At 41.1% G+C, this 15,501-nt stretch overlaps 1 protein-coding gene across 2 annotated transcripts in view; it reads right to left on the bottom strand.

Annotated features, from left to right (window-relative positions):
* LOC102212692 (protein jagged-2-like) overlaps positions 1–15,501 on the bottom strand; it is a 49,679-nt gene that overhangs the window by 30,182 nt on the left and 3,996 nt on the right. For both annotated transcript variants that reach the window (XM_005728593.2, XM_005728594.2), the window contains exon 3: positions 1,318–1,375. In XM_005728593.2, the coding sequence (XP_005728650.1) occupies positions 1,318–1,375 (58 nt within the window). The remainder of the gene's footprint in view (positions 1–1,317; positions 1,376–15,501) is intronic.

Genomic DNA, 15,501 nt, shown 5'->3' on the forward strand with positions numbered 1-15,501 from the left:
CCCATTAAGTTTACATCTTCTCTGGCCCGAGGTTTGCTCACTTTCTTCCTTTTCTGCGTTTATGTCTGATCTGCACTTACTGGCTCACCGACCTGCTAAGTGTTTACTGTCATTACTGTCTGCACGGCTATTCATGTCTCATCTGATGGCTGTGTGACCTGACTCGTCTTGAGCTTTTTTTCCTCCCCACTATCACTAAGTGTTTGTTTGTTTGGTTAACATTGTAAAATCTTGGCTTAACTATGGGAAAACCTATAAATGCTTCCATCATGAGTTAACACAAAGTTAATGTATTGAGTAAGGAGCTGTTCCTGTGGCATAAAAACATCACGTATGTAGCTAACAAAATACAGTCTGGATACGGGCTGACAACACCCAGAAAATAGGGAAAGGAGTGGTGCTACTCAGGCCTCCCTTCAGCTACACTCCTGATCTCATATAAATAAAATTGGACTGAATTTCAGCTGAATGGTTCACTCAAGGAGTTTTCTCCTCACTGCGTCTGTTCCTGCACGCATGCAACAAAAATGAAGCTAAAGCCACTGAATCAAGGGTTCTCAAGATTTAATAATGAACTTCAAATTTAGAGTGACACATCATCTTTAATTGTTCTAATGCATCTGTTTGTGTGACGGTGGTTTATGTTAGGAACAGCCATTTTTGGTAAGGTTTATAAGCATTTTATTGCATTTTTTCTTTATTCCTTGACACCAGCTGTGAATATTAAGAAGATTTTTATAGCTAGAACAAGAAGCTGAAAAATAAGAAGAAAAGCTCCCTTGTGGATGGATGAAATGTACAGCAGCTCCCCAGAGCCGTCATCGGCCCACATGACACACCTTGAGAACCCTGGCACTAAATGAACCGGGTCCTGAATCAACTCCGGGAAAATAAAGCCAACAACGCTAACGAAGCGTTGCCTCCTAACGTAGATTGCATCCTTCGAATAACCTTCCTCACTATGGTGCTGGAAAACAAAACCAAACAGAACTGAGACCAGAAGTGTGTAAACAGGATACAGCTGTGTACTAAAGAAATCTGGTGCTGGCAGGCAGGTCGGTTAGAAGCTTCACAAGTAGATTTGATCTTTCCAGTTCACACTGTCTGTGCTGATGTCTTGACAATGTTCAGTGAGTTTATCATAAATGAACTGTGCAAGTATGCATTTATGCCCCTTGAACCATCCAAACAAAAAGAAGTCAGCTGATAATAATTTATTTTCTTGATTATTTAAAGATTTAAAAAAGCTTAAATGTCACTTTCTCATCATTGAGATAGATGGAAACGATGGAAAGAACACTGAAAGGTGGACCTTACCATTGCTGTGTGTGCCGTTGTCCCTGTCCCACGCCTCCACTATCACAGTGAACGCTCGCTGAAACACAGAGAGGAGGAGAGACAGAGGTCATCACGGGGTGCACTAATACGGAAACATCACAATCAACTTTTCTGCTCAGACTCGTGCCCAGTTCATGATGTAGACATGGCACACGACAGTGAGTTTACACAGAAACCCAGATACGAACAGACACGGAAGACTGCTTTCAGAAACTGGCACACACACATATTTGGCACAGAAGGTGAGAAGCGGTGGGAAAATTTGTTTTGTTCCCACACTGCTGTCACTGATTACCTTCCGTGTAACCAGGGCTAGTTAAAAAGGGCAGCAACCTGATCATTCAAAAAAGAAAGCATTCACCTGGAAAGTAGCAACACACAGTTTCCATATGATCCTTTCAAGTTCAGTCAGATAGACATTCTCCTAATTACATTCTTTATATTTTTCTCTCTTTTTTTCCGGATTCTCTGGAAGGTCAGCACCCCCAGAGCTGGCAGGTTTTTGATGACTTGCCAAAAGGCGGTTAAATAGACTATATTGATCTCCAATGGGGAAATATAATTTTCTTGCCTTCTCCACTGAAATCCCCCACAGGAAACTGTGTCCCAACTTGTTTTAAATGTCTAGGAACGCATACACCGATCAGGCATAACATTATGAGTACTGACAGGTGAAGTGAATAACACTTATCATCATGGCACCTATAGTGGTTGATGTGTTAGAAGTGGGAAAAACAGGCAAGCCTAGGGATTTCAGTCTGACGAGGGCCAAATTCCAAAGGCTAGATGATTGCTCCAAAACTGTAGCTCTTGTGGTGTGTTCCTGGTCCTCAGTGGTTAGTATTTATCACAAGTGGTCCAAAGAAGGAACAGTGGTGACCAAGAGTCTTTGATGCATGTGGTCTAAGTATAATAGTAGTATTGAGCTACTTAGATTATACACCCCCGCTAGAGTACTAAGATCATCTTCCCAGTCACTTTTGGTAAAGCCGAGATCCCAGCTGAAGACTAGAGGTGACCGAGCGTTTGCCTCGGATCTATGGAATAACCTCCCCATCACTATGCACGAGTCTGATTCCATTCAATCCTTCAAATTGCGCTTATTTAGCCTCGCCTTTTCTACCGGTTAATGATTGTTTCTTAGTTAGTTTAATGCTTATTTCTATCTTCGGTCTATTCTGAACTACTTTTAATCATTTTTAAAATTCCTGACTGTTTTATCCTTTACATATATTGTTCTTTTATGCTTTTATATACATTTCCTTTACTTTTGTGTTTTTAATGCCATTTAACATGCTACCATGTTGGTACTTCGCCATAGCCTTTATCCTCCCTGTTACCTCATCTTACTCTCTTGTATGTTAAGCACTTTGGTACACCACTGGTTTTTAAATGTGCTATATAAATAAAGTCTGTTGTTGTTGTTGTAACAGATGAGCTGCTGTAGCAGTTAATACTGGTTCTGATAGAAAGGTGTCAGAATACACAGTTTGTTGTACATGGGGCTGCAAAGCTGCAGATCAGTCAGGATGCCCACGCTGACCCTTGTCCACCATCTAGACCACAGAGCAATGGAAGAAGGTGGCCTGGTTACTTTGACACATACAACCTCCCTAAGCACTGGTGCAGACCATGTACATCCTTTAATGGGAACTGTATTCCCTGATGGCTGTGGTCTCTTTCAGCAGGATAATGCGTCCAAAGCAAAGATGGTTCAGGAATGGTTTGAGGGGCACAACAATGAGTTTGAGGTGCTGACTTGGCCTCCAAGTTTCCCAGATCTCAGTCAAATTGAGCATCTGTGGGATGTGCTGAACAAACAGGTCCAATCCGTGGAGGCCCCACCTCACAACTTAGAGGACTTAAAGGATCTGTTGGTAACATCTTCCTGCCAGATACCACAGCACACCTTAGGAAGTCTAGTGGAGTCCATGTCCAATGGGTCACGGGTGTTTTGGCAGCAAAAGGGGGACCAACACAGTATTAGGCAGGCGGTCATAATGTTATGCCTGATGGATGCATACTACTCTATTACTCCATCTGTTGTTTGGGTTTGCATGTTCAGGATGGTTACTATGCCTTTCTTTGGATTGTCTGTCATCCACAGAAATGAGGATTAAATTTGGATTTCTGTGTTAAATAATACCAGATACAGTAAATGTCACAATCTGCTGAGTGCTAAACTGCAGGTTTATGTGTATAATGCGTGTGAAAGCCCAGCATGCCTGCACACTATGCCCTACTTTCCTGAAGAGATGGACTCCACTGTCCCACAGCAACAAACTCAAACTGTGGATTGTTTCAGGTGCAGGGCTATTTTTCCCCCCTCTCCCTTTTTTTTCACGTGCATCAGCAAACAAACCGAGATGGAGCTCGCTGTCTGTCATCTGCATGGGGCCAAGCAAGCAGCTGTGAGTTCCCATGACCCAAGTCTGACTCAGAGTGACTGAAGGCTGCAGGGAAGATTACAAGGGAGGTTACAAAGTGGCGCTAGGAGAGATTAAAGACGAAGCGCAAAAGACATGGGGTGAGGTAGAGCGCTCAGGTGCTCGGTGGTGCTTTAAACATAATTGCGTGGTGTGAAGCTCTTTGGGTGGGTAGCTGAGAAAAGTCGTGGGTGAGACAAAAATACAAGTCAGATATTGCTCTTAGCGCTTGTTAGCACGTGTTTTTTAAATTTGTTGTTATTTTAGGGTGTGTTCATAACATGCAGGTTGGCGCCACGTCGAAAACAAGTCCAGAATCGAATGCTTCGTGGCAAATAGAGTGTGACTAAATGATTAATGACGTACTTGAAAACGAATCAAAAATTCATGTTCAGTTTTGTGGATAAGTTGTTTTATGCTCAACTAGTACACTAAACGAGTGTCACTGTTTCTTTAGTCTCATGGAGCTCTATTCAAGTAAAGTCTGTCGACTAATTAAAGGGAAGAAACAAAATAATTGCAGTGAATTGGCATTATATAAGGAGAACTGATTTTTTTTTATTATTCTAGAAATGAAATGTGACTATATATATTTTTTTTAAATTACGCTTTTTTCCCCCTTTTTTCTTCACCCATTACATTTTTGAAGTAATCACCCCAGCACCAGGTAGACATTTTCATCTTTTTACTCTACACATCACGAACTGATTAACGTAAAAACTGCTGTATCTGATGTTAAAATCCTGGGTACATGAAAGGTAAAGCTCCTGTCTTTACCTCCCATCTCTTTACCTCTCATCTTAATTCAATGAATGCGCCTACTTTACCAATCCTAAATCTGAAAGTTGGAGCGATCTCAGGCATGCCTGCCAAATTAGCAACGCAATCAAATGTGGGAAAGTGGAAATGACATTAAACAAAGAGGTTTCATAGCCGCAAGGTGTCTACGTAATGTCACAGAACTTCCAGAGAGAGCCAGAGGCATTCACAGGAGCATTTTCTTACAGGCTCTTTACACTCCCTCTGTGAGTGTAGGCATGTGTTACAGCATCACCACAAGGGACAGAAATCCGCTACAGTTTTCCCAACTTTTATTTTGCAATGCAGCTATTACTACAATCGTTTGGAAGAGGATGAGCTATTCTACCCTGCGAGATAAAGACTGCAGCAGTAATATAAGCAGTCACAGTGTGAATGGATGAATGAGACATGTTGTATAGAGTCTATACGTAACCATCGCCTCTCTGGGCTCAAATATTAAAAAACAAGAAGGATTGTAAAAGAGGTAAAGTCTTCAACACCAGCGCAAATTTATTTTTACAATTTATTTTAACAAGATTAAATGTTGAGAAAAGATATTCAGCCATTTGTTTTTCAATGCTGAAGTGTTTGCTAGCACATAATCTTATAATTGCTCAGAGTTGTTCCAGTACTAATAATCCCCAAACTATGGCATCATTCTGAGGACAACCTGAGCACAAAGTGTCCAGATCATACCAGCTTCTTCTTCTTTGGTTCTTTAGATGACACAGTAGTGATTTATGAGCGCGTGAGAAGCCACATTTCTACTCTGAGTGAACACAAGTGGACATTATCATAATCAATTTTCCCCTTGTAATCAATTTTAAATGTCACAGCCACTGACTTCCAGACAGATGGGGTTTTCTCCGAACCTCAGAGCACCTTGACATGAGTGCATGTGTGTTTCTGTATAAGAGTGTCTGTCATAGACTAAAGCAGGAGGCTATGTGTGTCACCGAAGGCCAGGAGCTTGAAGATCAAAGTGTCACGTCCCTGCAGTCTGCAGCGAGACAACCTTATCTGTGTGTTTGTGTCTGTGCGTGTGTGTGTGTGTGTGTGTGTGTGTGAGAGAGAGACATGAGGCTTGGGAGGGGAGGAAGGGAGTGTAAGGGTGCGTTGGGAGACACTTGACACCTCCTAACCAATTTACAGGAGTCAGAGGGATTTGAGTTTTCATTAGGCGAGGAGAAACCAGCCCACTCCTCACCGCCTTCACCTGTTCAATGAATAAATTACTGCCTCACCACGGCAGGAACAGCCGCCAGCGACACACAACTCTGCTGAGAATAAACTGTACAGTCTGGAGCTGCTCGACACGCTGCAAATTATGTGTATCATACGCACTAACAAGCTTTCTTCCACTGAACTGCAGCCACTAGAAAACTTGGAGTTCTTGCTTGGATAATCGAAGTCACCCTGATTTTACTTTTCCATTCCCAGAAGGGAATTCCAACTTTTTATAAAACTGATTCAGGGAGTAAACTGAAAAAAATATGCAGTCTACAACAGCGCAGTCTCAATCTGAGTCTTTTGGAGAACCCTCTGAACGCACTCAGCAGTGTGTGTAATATTGTTGGAACAAATTAAACTGCACTACAAGCCATAAGAGAAGCTATTGTGCAGATGAAGTGGTGCCAGTACTATAAAACTAAGGCCAGAAGATCACTCACTGTTAAGAACTCCTAATACTACTAGAGTAGGTTTGCATTATTCACAGCAATAATCAAATAAGCTGTATTTTTCTCACTGCGTATATCTGAAACAAGATGTTTTAGCTTCCTTCTCCTCTTTTTAAGCCAACTTTTTCTGATTGGCAGCTACTTGAAAACAAAATACTGCAAAAGGTGGGTGTGTCAACAAAATCTCTGATCACCATAATAGGGCGTTCCCCTCTCACTGACATCATAAAGAGCCGGGAGGAGAAAAAACTATCCAAAACAGAACATTTGGGGCAGGATGAAACCTGTAAGGTGAGGTAAAATCATAAAACTTATACATATGCACAAATTGGTTCGTTTGCTGTATTGGTTTCTGTGCTTTATGTCAGGTTCTGAGTGTAACTTCATATAGTTAGAGTAAATACAGTATATTTGAGCTTACATAAATGCAGCATAATTAAAAATGAATGTTACCACCTTGTCTTGTCTCCCTCACCTCATGCCCCTCCCTGAGCCTGGTTCATCCAGAGGTCTCTTCCTGTTAAAAGGGAGTTTTTCCTTCCCACAGTCGCCAAGTGCTCGCTCAAAGGGAGCCACCTGATTGATGGGGTTTCTCTGTATTATTACCTGTAAAGTCCCATGAGGTGACTGTTGTAGCAATTTGGCACTAAATAAATAAAATATAATAGAACAACTGAACTGAAGGATGCATTCTTATTCAGTAATACCTCAGGGGATTCATTTGGAGGCAGCAAACTGAACAGCTGAAACTAACAATTACAACTAACGACCATTTTGGCTCCAGTGGGCACCTCTAACAATCATTTAATTTACTTCCACTTTTATTTTGGAAATCCTTATAAAGGATTAGAAAAAGGAAGAAAGAAAGAAAGAAAGAAAGAAAGAAAGAAAGAAGAAAGAATATCACAGCACAAACCCTTCAGAAGAACTCAGGAGCTAAAAACAAATATCAAAAGCCTCCATGTGTGAACAGTCAAATAAATTAAAAGCAGAGTGCAGTAATGTAAAATTAATACCACAAGGATGTTGCATAAAAGATGTGCAACAACAATTTTTGAAAAACTTCCACAGTCACAGGTGGAGCATAATGACGAGGAATGTTCTTTGAACTGAAACTCACAACAGCCAGGAATTGTTCACGGCAAAAGGATTAAAAAAAAATCCAGAGACCCAATTAACAACTTTTCCAGAGTTGTGATGTGAGGAAGAAGAAAAAAAATAAAAGCAGCAGCAACACCTGTCACGTCACACCTGTTAGTCTATTGACATGAATAAAACATGTTGCTCCCGGCAGAGAGGGGCTCGGATGGTTAATTTAGCACGTTATTAACAGAACGAGCCCAGCACCCCTCCACCCACTACCACCTCTTCTCTCTAAGGAGGCCTCAATGTGCCAACCCTCCCCGAGGAGGCCTCGTTCAGACAGCAAATCTAATCAAAGCTAATCTAATCAGGTCTTTATACTGGAGCTGCAGAATGGTGAAATGACCCAATTCACTTTTCCCACACCAAACGCGTGAAAAGCTATTTCTGTCGCTCCAGGTCACGCCGCCTCCTCCGGCAACAGAGAGGAATTCTGTGAATTTGCCTTTCATACTGAATCAATAGCACATATGTCTGAGGGAGAAAATACCACCTTAAATCCATTAGTTAGTCCTAAGTGATATAACTAAGAAAGAAATGTGACTTTCTCTAATTATACCTCTACAGTAAGGTTATACGATGCTTCTCCAAATTTCCACTGAACGCTGAAAGTCAGAGCATGTACAGAGATAAAAATCTGAGTTTTTATTATCACCTCAGAAGCTGCCGCTGGCTGCACTTACTCAGCCACTGTGCATGTACATCTGTGTATCACAACCACAAGTGGGGGACTCTGATGTTTTCTCATGTTTTACTGCATTATCCCGGAGTACTAGCACAATCGCTCGTCTCTTAACTTGTGATCTTGGAGGAGCACAATAGGTATCTGTGCATCCGAGTCTGGATGCAGTCTGTAGAGTGAGTAAGAGTGAAATTTCAATTGTGCAGATTCTCCAAACTTTGCACTGATTTATTGTAAGGAGTGTGTCTGTGATTAGTTCAAATGCTTGGCTGAAGCTACTGATTTGATTTGTAAACACAGTGAAGTGCTGGAAAAGACCAGAGAGAGAGAGCCAAATTCAGACCAACCATGGCCGTAAAAGTCCACAGTGGCTCACTGAACAAATCCACTGGGTTTACTTATTTTTTTATTTATTACAACCTACTGATTTCCGAAGTGAGCTGAAGCGAAATATAAGTGTGTAGGTACTGTGGTGGGTTCCTTGGGTAATGTGCAGTTCTAGATGTGTAAGTGGCAGCAGGCTATTTTCAGAGGAAAGCTAAGCTAACACGTCGAAGACAAACAAGAACAGCTTGAGAAAAGTTGCATTTTATATAAATATTGGAATATCAGATACAGAGAGAAAAGAAACGGCACACATGTATCCATACAGCGTGAAGAAAAGCTGGAAAGATGAGTTTACTTTGCTGATGGACAGACGATTTGTTAATTATATGATGACTCCTTAATCACATTTAATGATGCCAAATGTTTGTATGCTATAGCTTCTCCAACATGAGGTCTCGCAGCTTGTTGTTAGGTGACAAATCTGAAACAAAGGCTGAAATCTCAACACAAATGTCCACCATACAGAATCATAATTCACAATGTCCAGTGGCCATGTGCAGCAGTTAATACCCAGTTAAACGATGCTAGTCTGGTGAAAGCTATACTGTTCAAAGATTGTTCAGGAAACTGAACTGGAACTGCATAAAAGTCATCCAAAGACATAGACCAAAAAATCCAGGTGTGCACAAAAACAGCCAGTGATGCAGTCAAGAACAATGTTTATTATCGTAACTTTGTTGTCTGCAAGATCTCTCAAAACTATATCAGAACAACTGAACTGATTCTAATGTAAAAACTGCAAATAAACAATACACTATTTCCCCTTGAATCATACTCACAGCAAACCTCTTGGCTATGAGGGGAAAACTCCCGACTCAGCACAGGCACACACACCTGGGGCTGCGACCCGGCCAGTTAGCCAGCCAATTTCAACTGACCTGTGTGTTTAACCAACTGTGATCAAGCAGCCTGTGGCAAGAACAATAATTTTTTCAGTTCTTTTTACTTTCTTTATCAGCCCTCTAAAGATAAGCTGACGTATGATATAAATCCTAGCTTTGTAAGTCTGAGTTATTCCCTTTCTGTTTACACAAGACACACAACTGGAAATACCTGCAACTCATTTTTTCATGTTCTGACATTTACATACTAAACCACAAACTGATTTAACAAAGAATTCACTGATGTTTTTTCATTTCCTTTAATCTCCACCTGCAGTTTGAAAGTTGGAAATTGCAGAGACTTACAGTAATACCTCTGATACGTACAGTAGGATTAATAATAATGAGGACTAAAAGTGAAAGAAGTGATAATGAGCAGTATGAAGGTGCTACCCTGACTTCATCCCAGAGTCCAAAGACACATTTGCTGAATATATATTTATGAACAGCATATTCAGCACTTCCAGAGGCTCTAAGATCCACTGCTGACAATTTGCCCAACACAGCTGTCCTCCTAGATCTCTGTTTCGCCTTCCCTCCACTTGTCTTGTTAACTCAATATCTGGGGACAATAGCTGAGGTATAAAGTCATTGTTCCTGCTGAAAGGTGCGGTGACAAAGAGGTTAAAGCAGGCCTCATTTCCACAGCTCCACTGGGAAAGCGATATTCACGCCGTGGGAAAATCCTGACCGAGTCCTTCAATAGTGGCCCACCTTAGCACAGATGTGACAAATAAACGGTCCACCTGCCCTTTGCTGCAAACACAAATAATGTTTTTTAACATGTGGACAAGGTGGGGGCAGTTAGGTAATGTTAGGTCTAAATGCTGTTTTAAATGAACTTCAATGGTAGATAAACTTTGAGTGGTATGAGAGCACGTTGGGTTCAGAGTTGTACATTTATGCCAACACAGGATTAATTTTAGTGCATTTAAAAAGAACTAAACTCTCAAAGAGAAGTTTTAAAGTGTTCTAATGGGCATCTATAGTTTCAAGATTTCTCAAGCAAACTACACTGATGATGACAAGCTTGTGGAGCTGCTAAAAGCTACAGGACAAGTGGATGAGTGGAGCTTCATCTCTATCAATAAAAAGTGACAAGAAACAAGAGAAGCAAATGAAAAATACCTCAAAAGTCAAAGAAGGATGGAAAAGAAGGTAGAATAAATAGGGCCTTTAATCCATCATTTCTCTCATTTCTCACTCACATACTGATGCTCGCTCGTGCTTCACTATGTGGCCAACTGGCTAAAACTTTGGTGTAACCTTCTAACGCCCAGCTACGTCTGATAAAGTACAATAGGAGTAGAAAGGTCACATTTCTTTACAACGTCAGTTTTAAGTTGCCTTACAATGTAAGACAAAGACATCACAGGCACTTTTTATAGATTCGATCTGGGACTTTAAGTTAAACACAACACATTTAAATGTCTGTTAATCTTATAAGCATACCGGATTAATAACATTTGCTTTGTTTGATCAGCTTTAAATGACTAATATCAGTCATGACAACCTTACACTTTGATCCTTTACATGGAAAAGGAGAAAGGTAGATTAAGTTTAGTTGCATTGTAGCGCTTCAGAGAGTATTTCACGGGTTTCTCCATGAAGGGGAGGTTGGGCAATAGAGATTATTGGCAGAGATTTGGGTCCCACATGAGTTGAGAAACCCTGCTGAACCTTCACCCAATCCCTCTGGAGAGGCCAGTTACAACAGGCTGCACAGTATCCACGTTTCAGGGGGATACAGAGGACGAAGAGGGACTTGTAGTAAGATGTGTAAAGGCCCATTTCTATGAGTTTCTCTCCAGTTTTATTACTTCAGCCGAATGACGAGTAAGGGTAAGGTCAGGGTTTGTTCATGCTGTATATCTTTGCAGTGGTTTACTTGAACTCTAGTGTGTTTATTCCTTTCGTTCGCTTCATTTTTCCACAAAAAGAATGACAGTCGTGTCAGGAAGTCTAACTCCTACTTCATGTGCTCTTTACTGGAGTAAACTCTAAAAAAGCAGATCTACCAACAAGTGTGTCACTCTAGTGTAAGTATAAACTACAAAATCCTGCAAACAACTAAAAAAAAGATCCTTATAAGATGAGGATTAAGATTTGATTATGCTTGTTGAATTGCTGACCTTGTGCATGAAAGAATTCCAAAACTTCTCTCCGTGTCATTTTAGTTCATCAGCTGGTTCACAGCGTGAACCTAAATGAGCCAAATACAAAAATAAAATAATGCAATGATCCTTTCCCAGTCTGTTTTTGGACAAAGAAAAAGCAAACCTCAGGTGAACGCTGAACCCTGAAAACAAAACAAACTAACCAAAGCCAAAAACCTTTTAACTAACACAATATGTAGTTGGAGGGTGTTCTCCTGGTAGGTACCCTGTGAGAGAAAGAGGGAGATGGATAAAATAAACATGGGATTGATGGGAGATTTTGGGAGGTAAATAAATAGTGGAACAAAGGAAGGTTTGGCCATCACACAAAATCGCTTTCTCTTTTCCATCCCGCCTTATGTCCTCTTCATCCCATCATAATGTCTCTCCCTGTACCCACATCTAACTGCGCTCTATTAGCCCTGTCAGCAAAACTGGAGAGTCGAGTGGGAAATTAAGCTGCTCTGTGTGTATATGCCTCTAACATGTTGTTTTTATCACCCCTGCTCACCTCAGTGTTCATAATCCATATACTACTTCATGTCTGCCTCACCAAAACACACACGTTATGAATTTAACACAATTAGAATGCTGGAAAGTCACTTATAAGACCGTGTGACCGAGCACCAAATCACAACCTCAGTCACCTCAATGCATCAAGGCACTTTATATTGTAAGCTATACTAATGCAGACAAAACCTCAACAATCAAACAACCCCCTTTGAGCAAGCACATGGCGACAGTGGGAAGGAAAAAGTGCATTTTAACAGGAAGAAAATCTCTGGCAGAACCAGGCTAAGAGAGGGAGTGGCCATCTGCTGCAACCGGTCAAGGATGAAGGGAGAAAGACATACGACACTGTAATGCAATAGTATTAACCTGCTGTGTTATTTATGATGTGAAATGTCAATTACAAACCATGTAAAGCATTCTGTGTAGTTTTATCGTGACTAAATTCTATTCACGTTTTGCTTTAGAAAGTAGCAAGCTAAAAAAAAATTTGTATTTACTTTAAAAAGTTTGAATTAATGATGTAAACCCATTTATATCACCACAGCCTAATAAGTGCAGAAACACAAACCCGCCCCCGCAGACACACAAGTCACACATAAAATCAAATCCATCCACAGCATGTGCATCAATCAGCTGACCAGGCAGAGCAGCTAACAACACATTTCCATGCCTCTGACCAGAAACAGGTCATCTGACATCAAACCAGCGTGGGAAAGATGAGCAGATCCACTGTGAGTGCAGTTAACATCACGTAACAGAGCCTCACCATGATCACGCTGCAGGCTTTTAGGCTTATTAAACACAAACTAAGAGAAGCAGCAGGCTGGAGACCGCAGACTATCATTTCTATTTTGTGAGCGGCTGCGTTTTCTGAAATCTGCATCCATGACTAAAAGCTTGCTTTCTAAAACTGCTTACTAGCACTCTGGTGGACACAGCCAATAAAGCTGGTTCAAACTGTTGCATGCAAGTAACTAATTTTGCAGGATGTTGTTCAAAAGCATTTTAATCCAGGAAATGAGCAACCAGTCGTAACTCTAAATACTTCATCTTTTTTGTAGTTCCTGTGTAGTTTCAAAACACTCTCTCCACCAAAAACCAGTCATTTACGTCAGCCTGCGCCAAACTAAACAACTGCATAATCCTTACATTCAACATAGATGTACCTCCATATTCTTTAAAAATTGTATACGTATGATGATCACTCAGAAATACAATCAAACTTTATTTAAAAAGCAGACACTAGCTTTCTAAATTCCTTCTCTCCTGTAAACTGTGTTAACGTGAAATGCAAGGAGAATACTTCAGTAAGCTGACACCAGAATTCTGGCTATGTGACCACACTGCCCACCTGTAACACCAGGTAGTCAGCTTCATGTGCTTTTGCATCATGTGTCTTTTCATTCAGCTTCCCTAACTAGACCAACCCTACACCTCTGTCCCTTTGGGCTTCACATCCTCCTAACCAATACCCAAACCTAATCAACCATAAAAGTATCAGCAAACAGGAAAGAGCTCCCTGATGGAAGAGACAGAGACTGCGCCAAGGACGCACTCGGCAAATGAGCCAAACGAGCCTACCGCTGGCAGTGGCAGCATCGAGGACACAACCGAGGAAGGCAGCAACTCGCTGTCATCCAACATTACACTTTGTGATTGCTCACTGATACTCCTCCGAGAGACGTGATCTTACACGCCGTGTGCTGTAATCATAGCCTGCTTTCCTAATGCAATTCGCTAAAACATTTATCCAAGGAGGAGGAGGGGGAGCAGGAGGTCTCTGAACAACAGCTGTTCCACCTCTGTCCCTTAGCTCCACCACGCTGAGGGCGGGGAGGGGGTATTCTGGCAAAAGATGGGGCAGGCAGGAGGGGGGGAAAAAAGCGGGCTATGAAACTGAAGGAGTACTCACCCTAGATCCCTGATTTACTCACAGAGGGGTGAGAGAAGGACAGCAGCTCTAAAAATACCCCCATAAGGAGAGAGGGAGAAGGAGATGGAGGGCCGGAGGAAGGTTTGGGTACGAGTGGAGCGGCAGAGAAGGAATAAGAGAAGAAGTAAATGTTTGTTTTTGCTTCAGTCACTATAAAAAAAAAACAACTAAAAGAAAGCAACATCTTAAAAGACCGCATCCTAAAAATACACCTCCCTTGTGGCAAAACCTCAGAATTTTGAAAGGGGGCCCATTCTTCCCTTCTACCTCCCTTTGCCCCATCATCACTACTTCCTTCATTCTATCGACCAATCCCTCCCCCCCCCTCTCTTCTCTAATGAAAGAACATGTCATTGAAGGCCCCAAAAGCCAGAGGGGTTAAAATGAAGGAGAAATGATTGGCAAAGGAAGAGAGGGCAGAACAATGTCCTTTTTTTGCAGCTAATTTATGTCAGGACCAGTGGCCCAGATACAGAGGTCAGCCAATGGAGTCTACTATAGCAGCACCACAGGCTACAGGCCACAGCCTCATACATGTGTTCATCCTTTTGACAACAAATTTTACACGCATACGACACATATTTGGGATCTTAAACAGAGTTTTCCTCGAAAATAAAACTAATCCCAGGTGAGAAAAGGCTACATAACTACATTAATATGTTTTAGAAATAGAGTTTTCATCACTTTGCAAAAACTGACTGAAGAAGGTAGGACAGTAGCTCCATGAAATTGATGCTGCAAAAAGGTTTACCAATACCAATACCAACCCTGGTATTGGTACCAGATCAATACTTTGTTTCTCTCCTCTGAGTTCACTATTGTGTTACCAAACCTCAAACATGCACTATAAAGACTGTCTGAACCCTTTTGTGTTGACTGTCATGTCTATTTTATTCATAGCATTTTGCTATAATCATTTAGTTTATTCTCCTCACCGGTTGAGTCATTTCCATCACTTCTAAGTGTCCGACAAGATTTGGGAAACAAGGCCAAAGTTTACACAGTAATCATTCAGGTGTTCCTGATCTGGAGGTTTGAGATGACTGAAGTTGTGGTGCACGTGCTGTAACTGTCTTTAACCAGGAATCTGAATATTTATAACTTTCAAGCTGAAAGAAACAGTTGCTTAGAGTCGCTATTATCTGGGATATCACAAACGGTTACATGCAATGGCCTCTCTTTTTCTTTTTAGCTGCTTTTCTCTCCTGATTATTATTTTAAATGATGTCTGTCTGTGGATTTTACAGTGTTGCCGGGTAGAAAGAAGACACTCAAAGACATCATTTTTGATTCCAGGCATCTTTTCTTTCTTTTTTTTTTAAATTATCTTACATTACATGATTAATCAGTTACTCCCAAATAATCAACATGATGACGCTGTACATATAAAACCAGCTCACTCAACACTGTTAACTTTATGGAGCACTGCTTTAAAATGTGAAATGCTATTTATTTCTAACTATTTGTTTTACAAGCCTTCAACTGCTGCGACTTTGACATCCTCATCAGAAGAAGCTGCTGAATGCTGATACCCTCCTTCTTTATGCTGCTCTCTCTCTCTC

Source organism: Pundamilia nyererei, unplaced genomic scaffold (genome assembly GCF_000239375.1).
Source record: "Pundamilia nyererei isolate P.nyererei 1_Seehausen unplaced genomic scaffold, PunNye1.0 scaffold00029, whole genome shotgun sequence".
Classification (NCBI taxonomy): Eukaryota; Metazoa; Chordata; class Actinopteri; order Cichliformes; family Cichlidae; genus Pundamilia; species Pundamilia nyererei.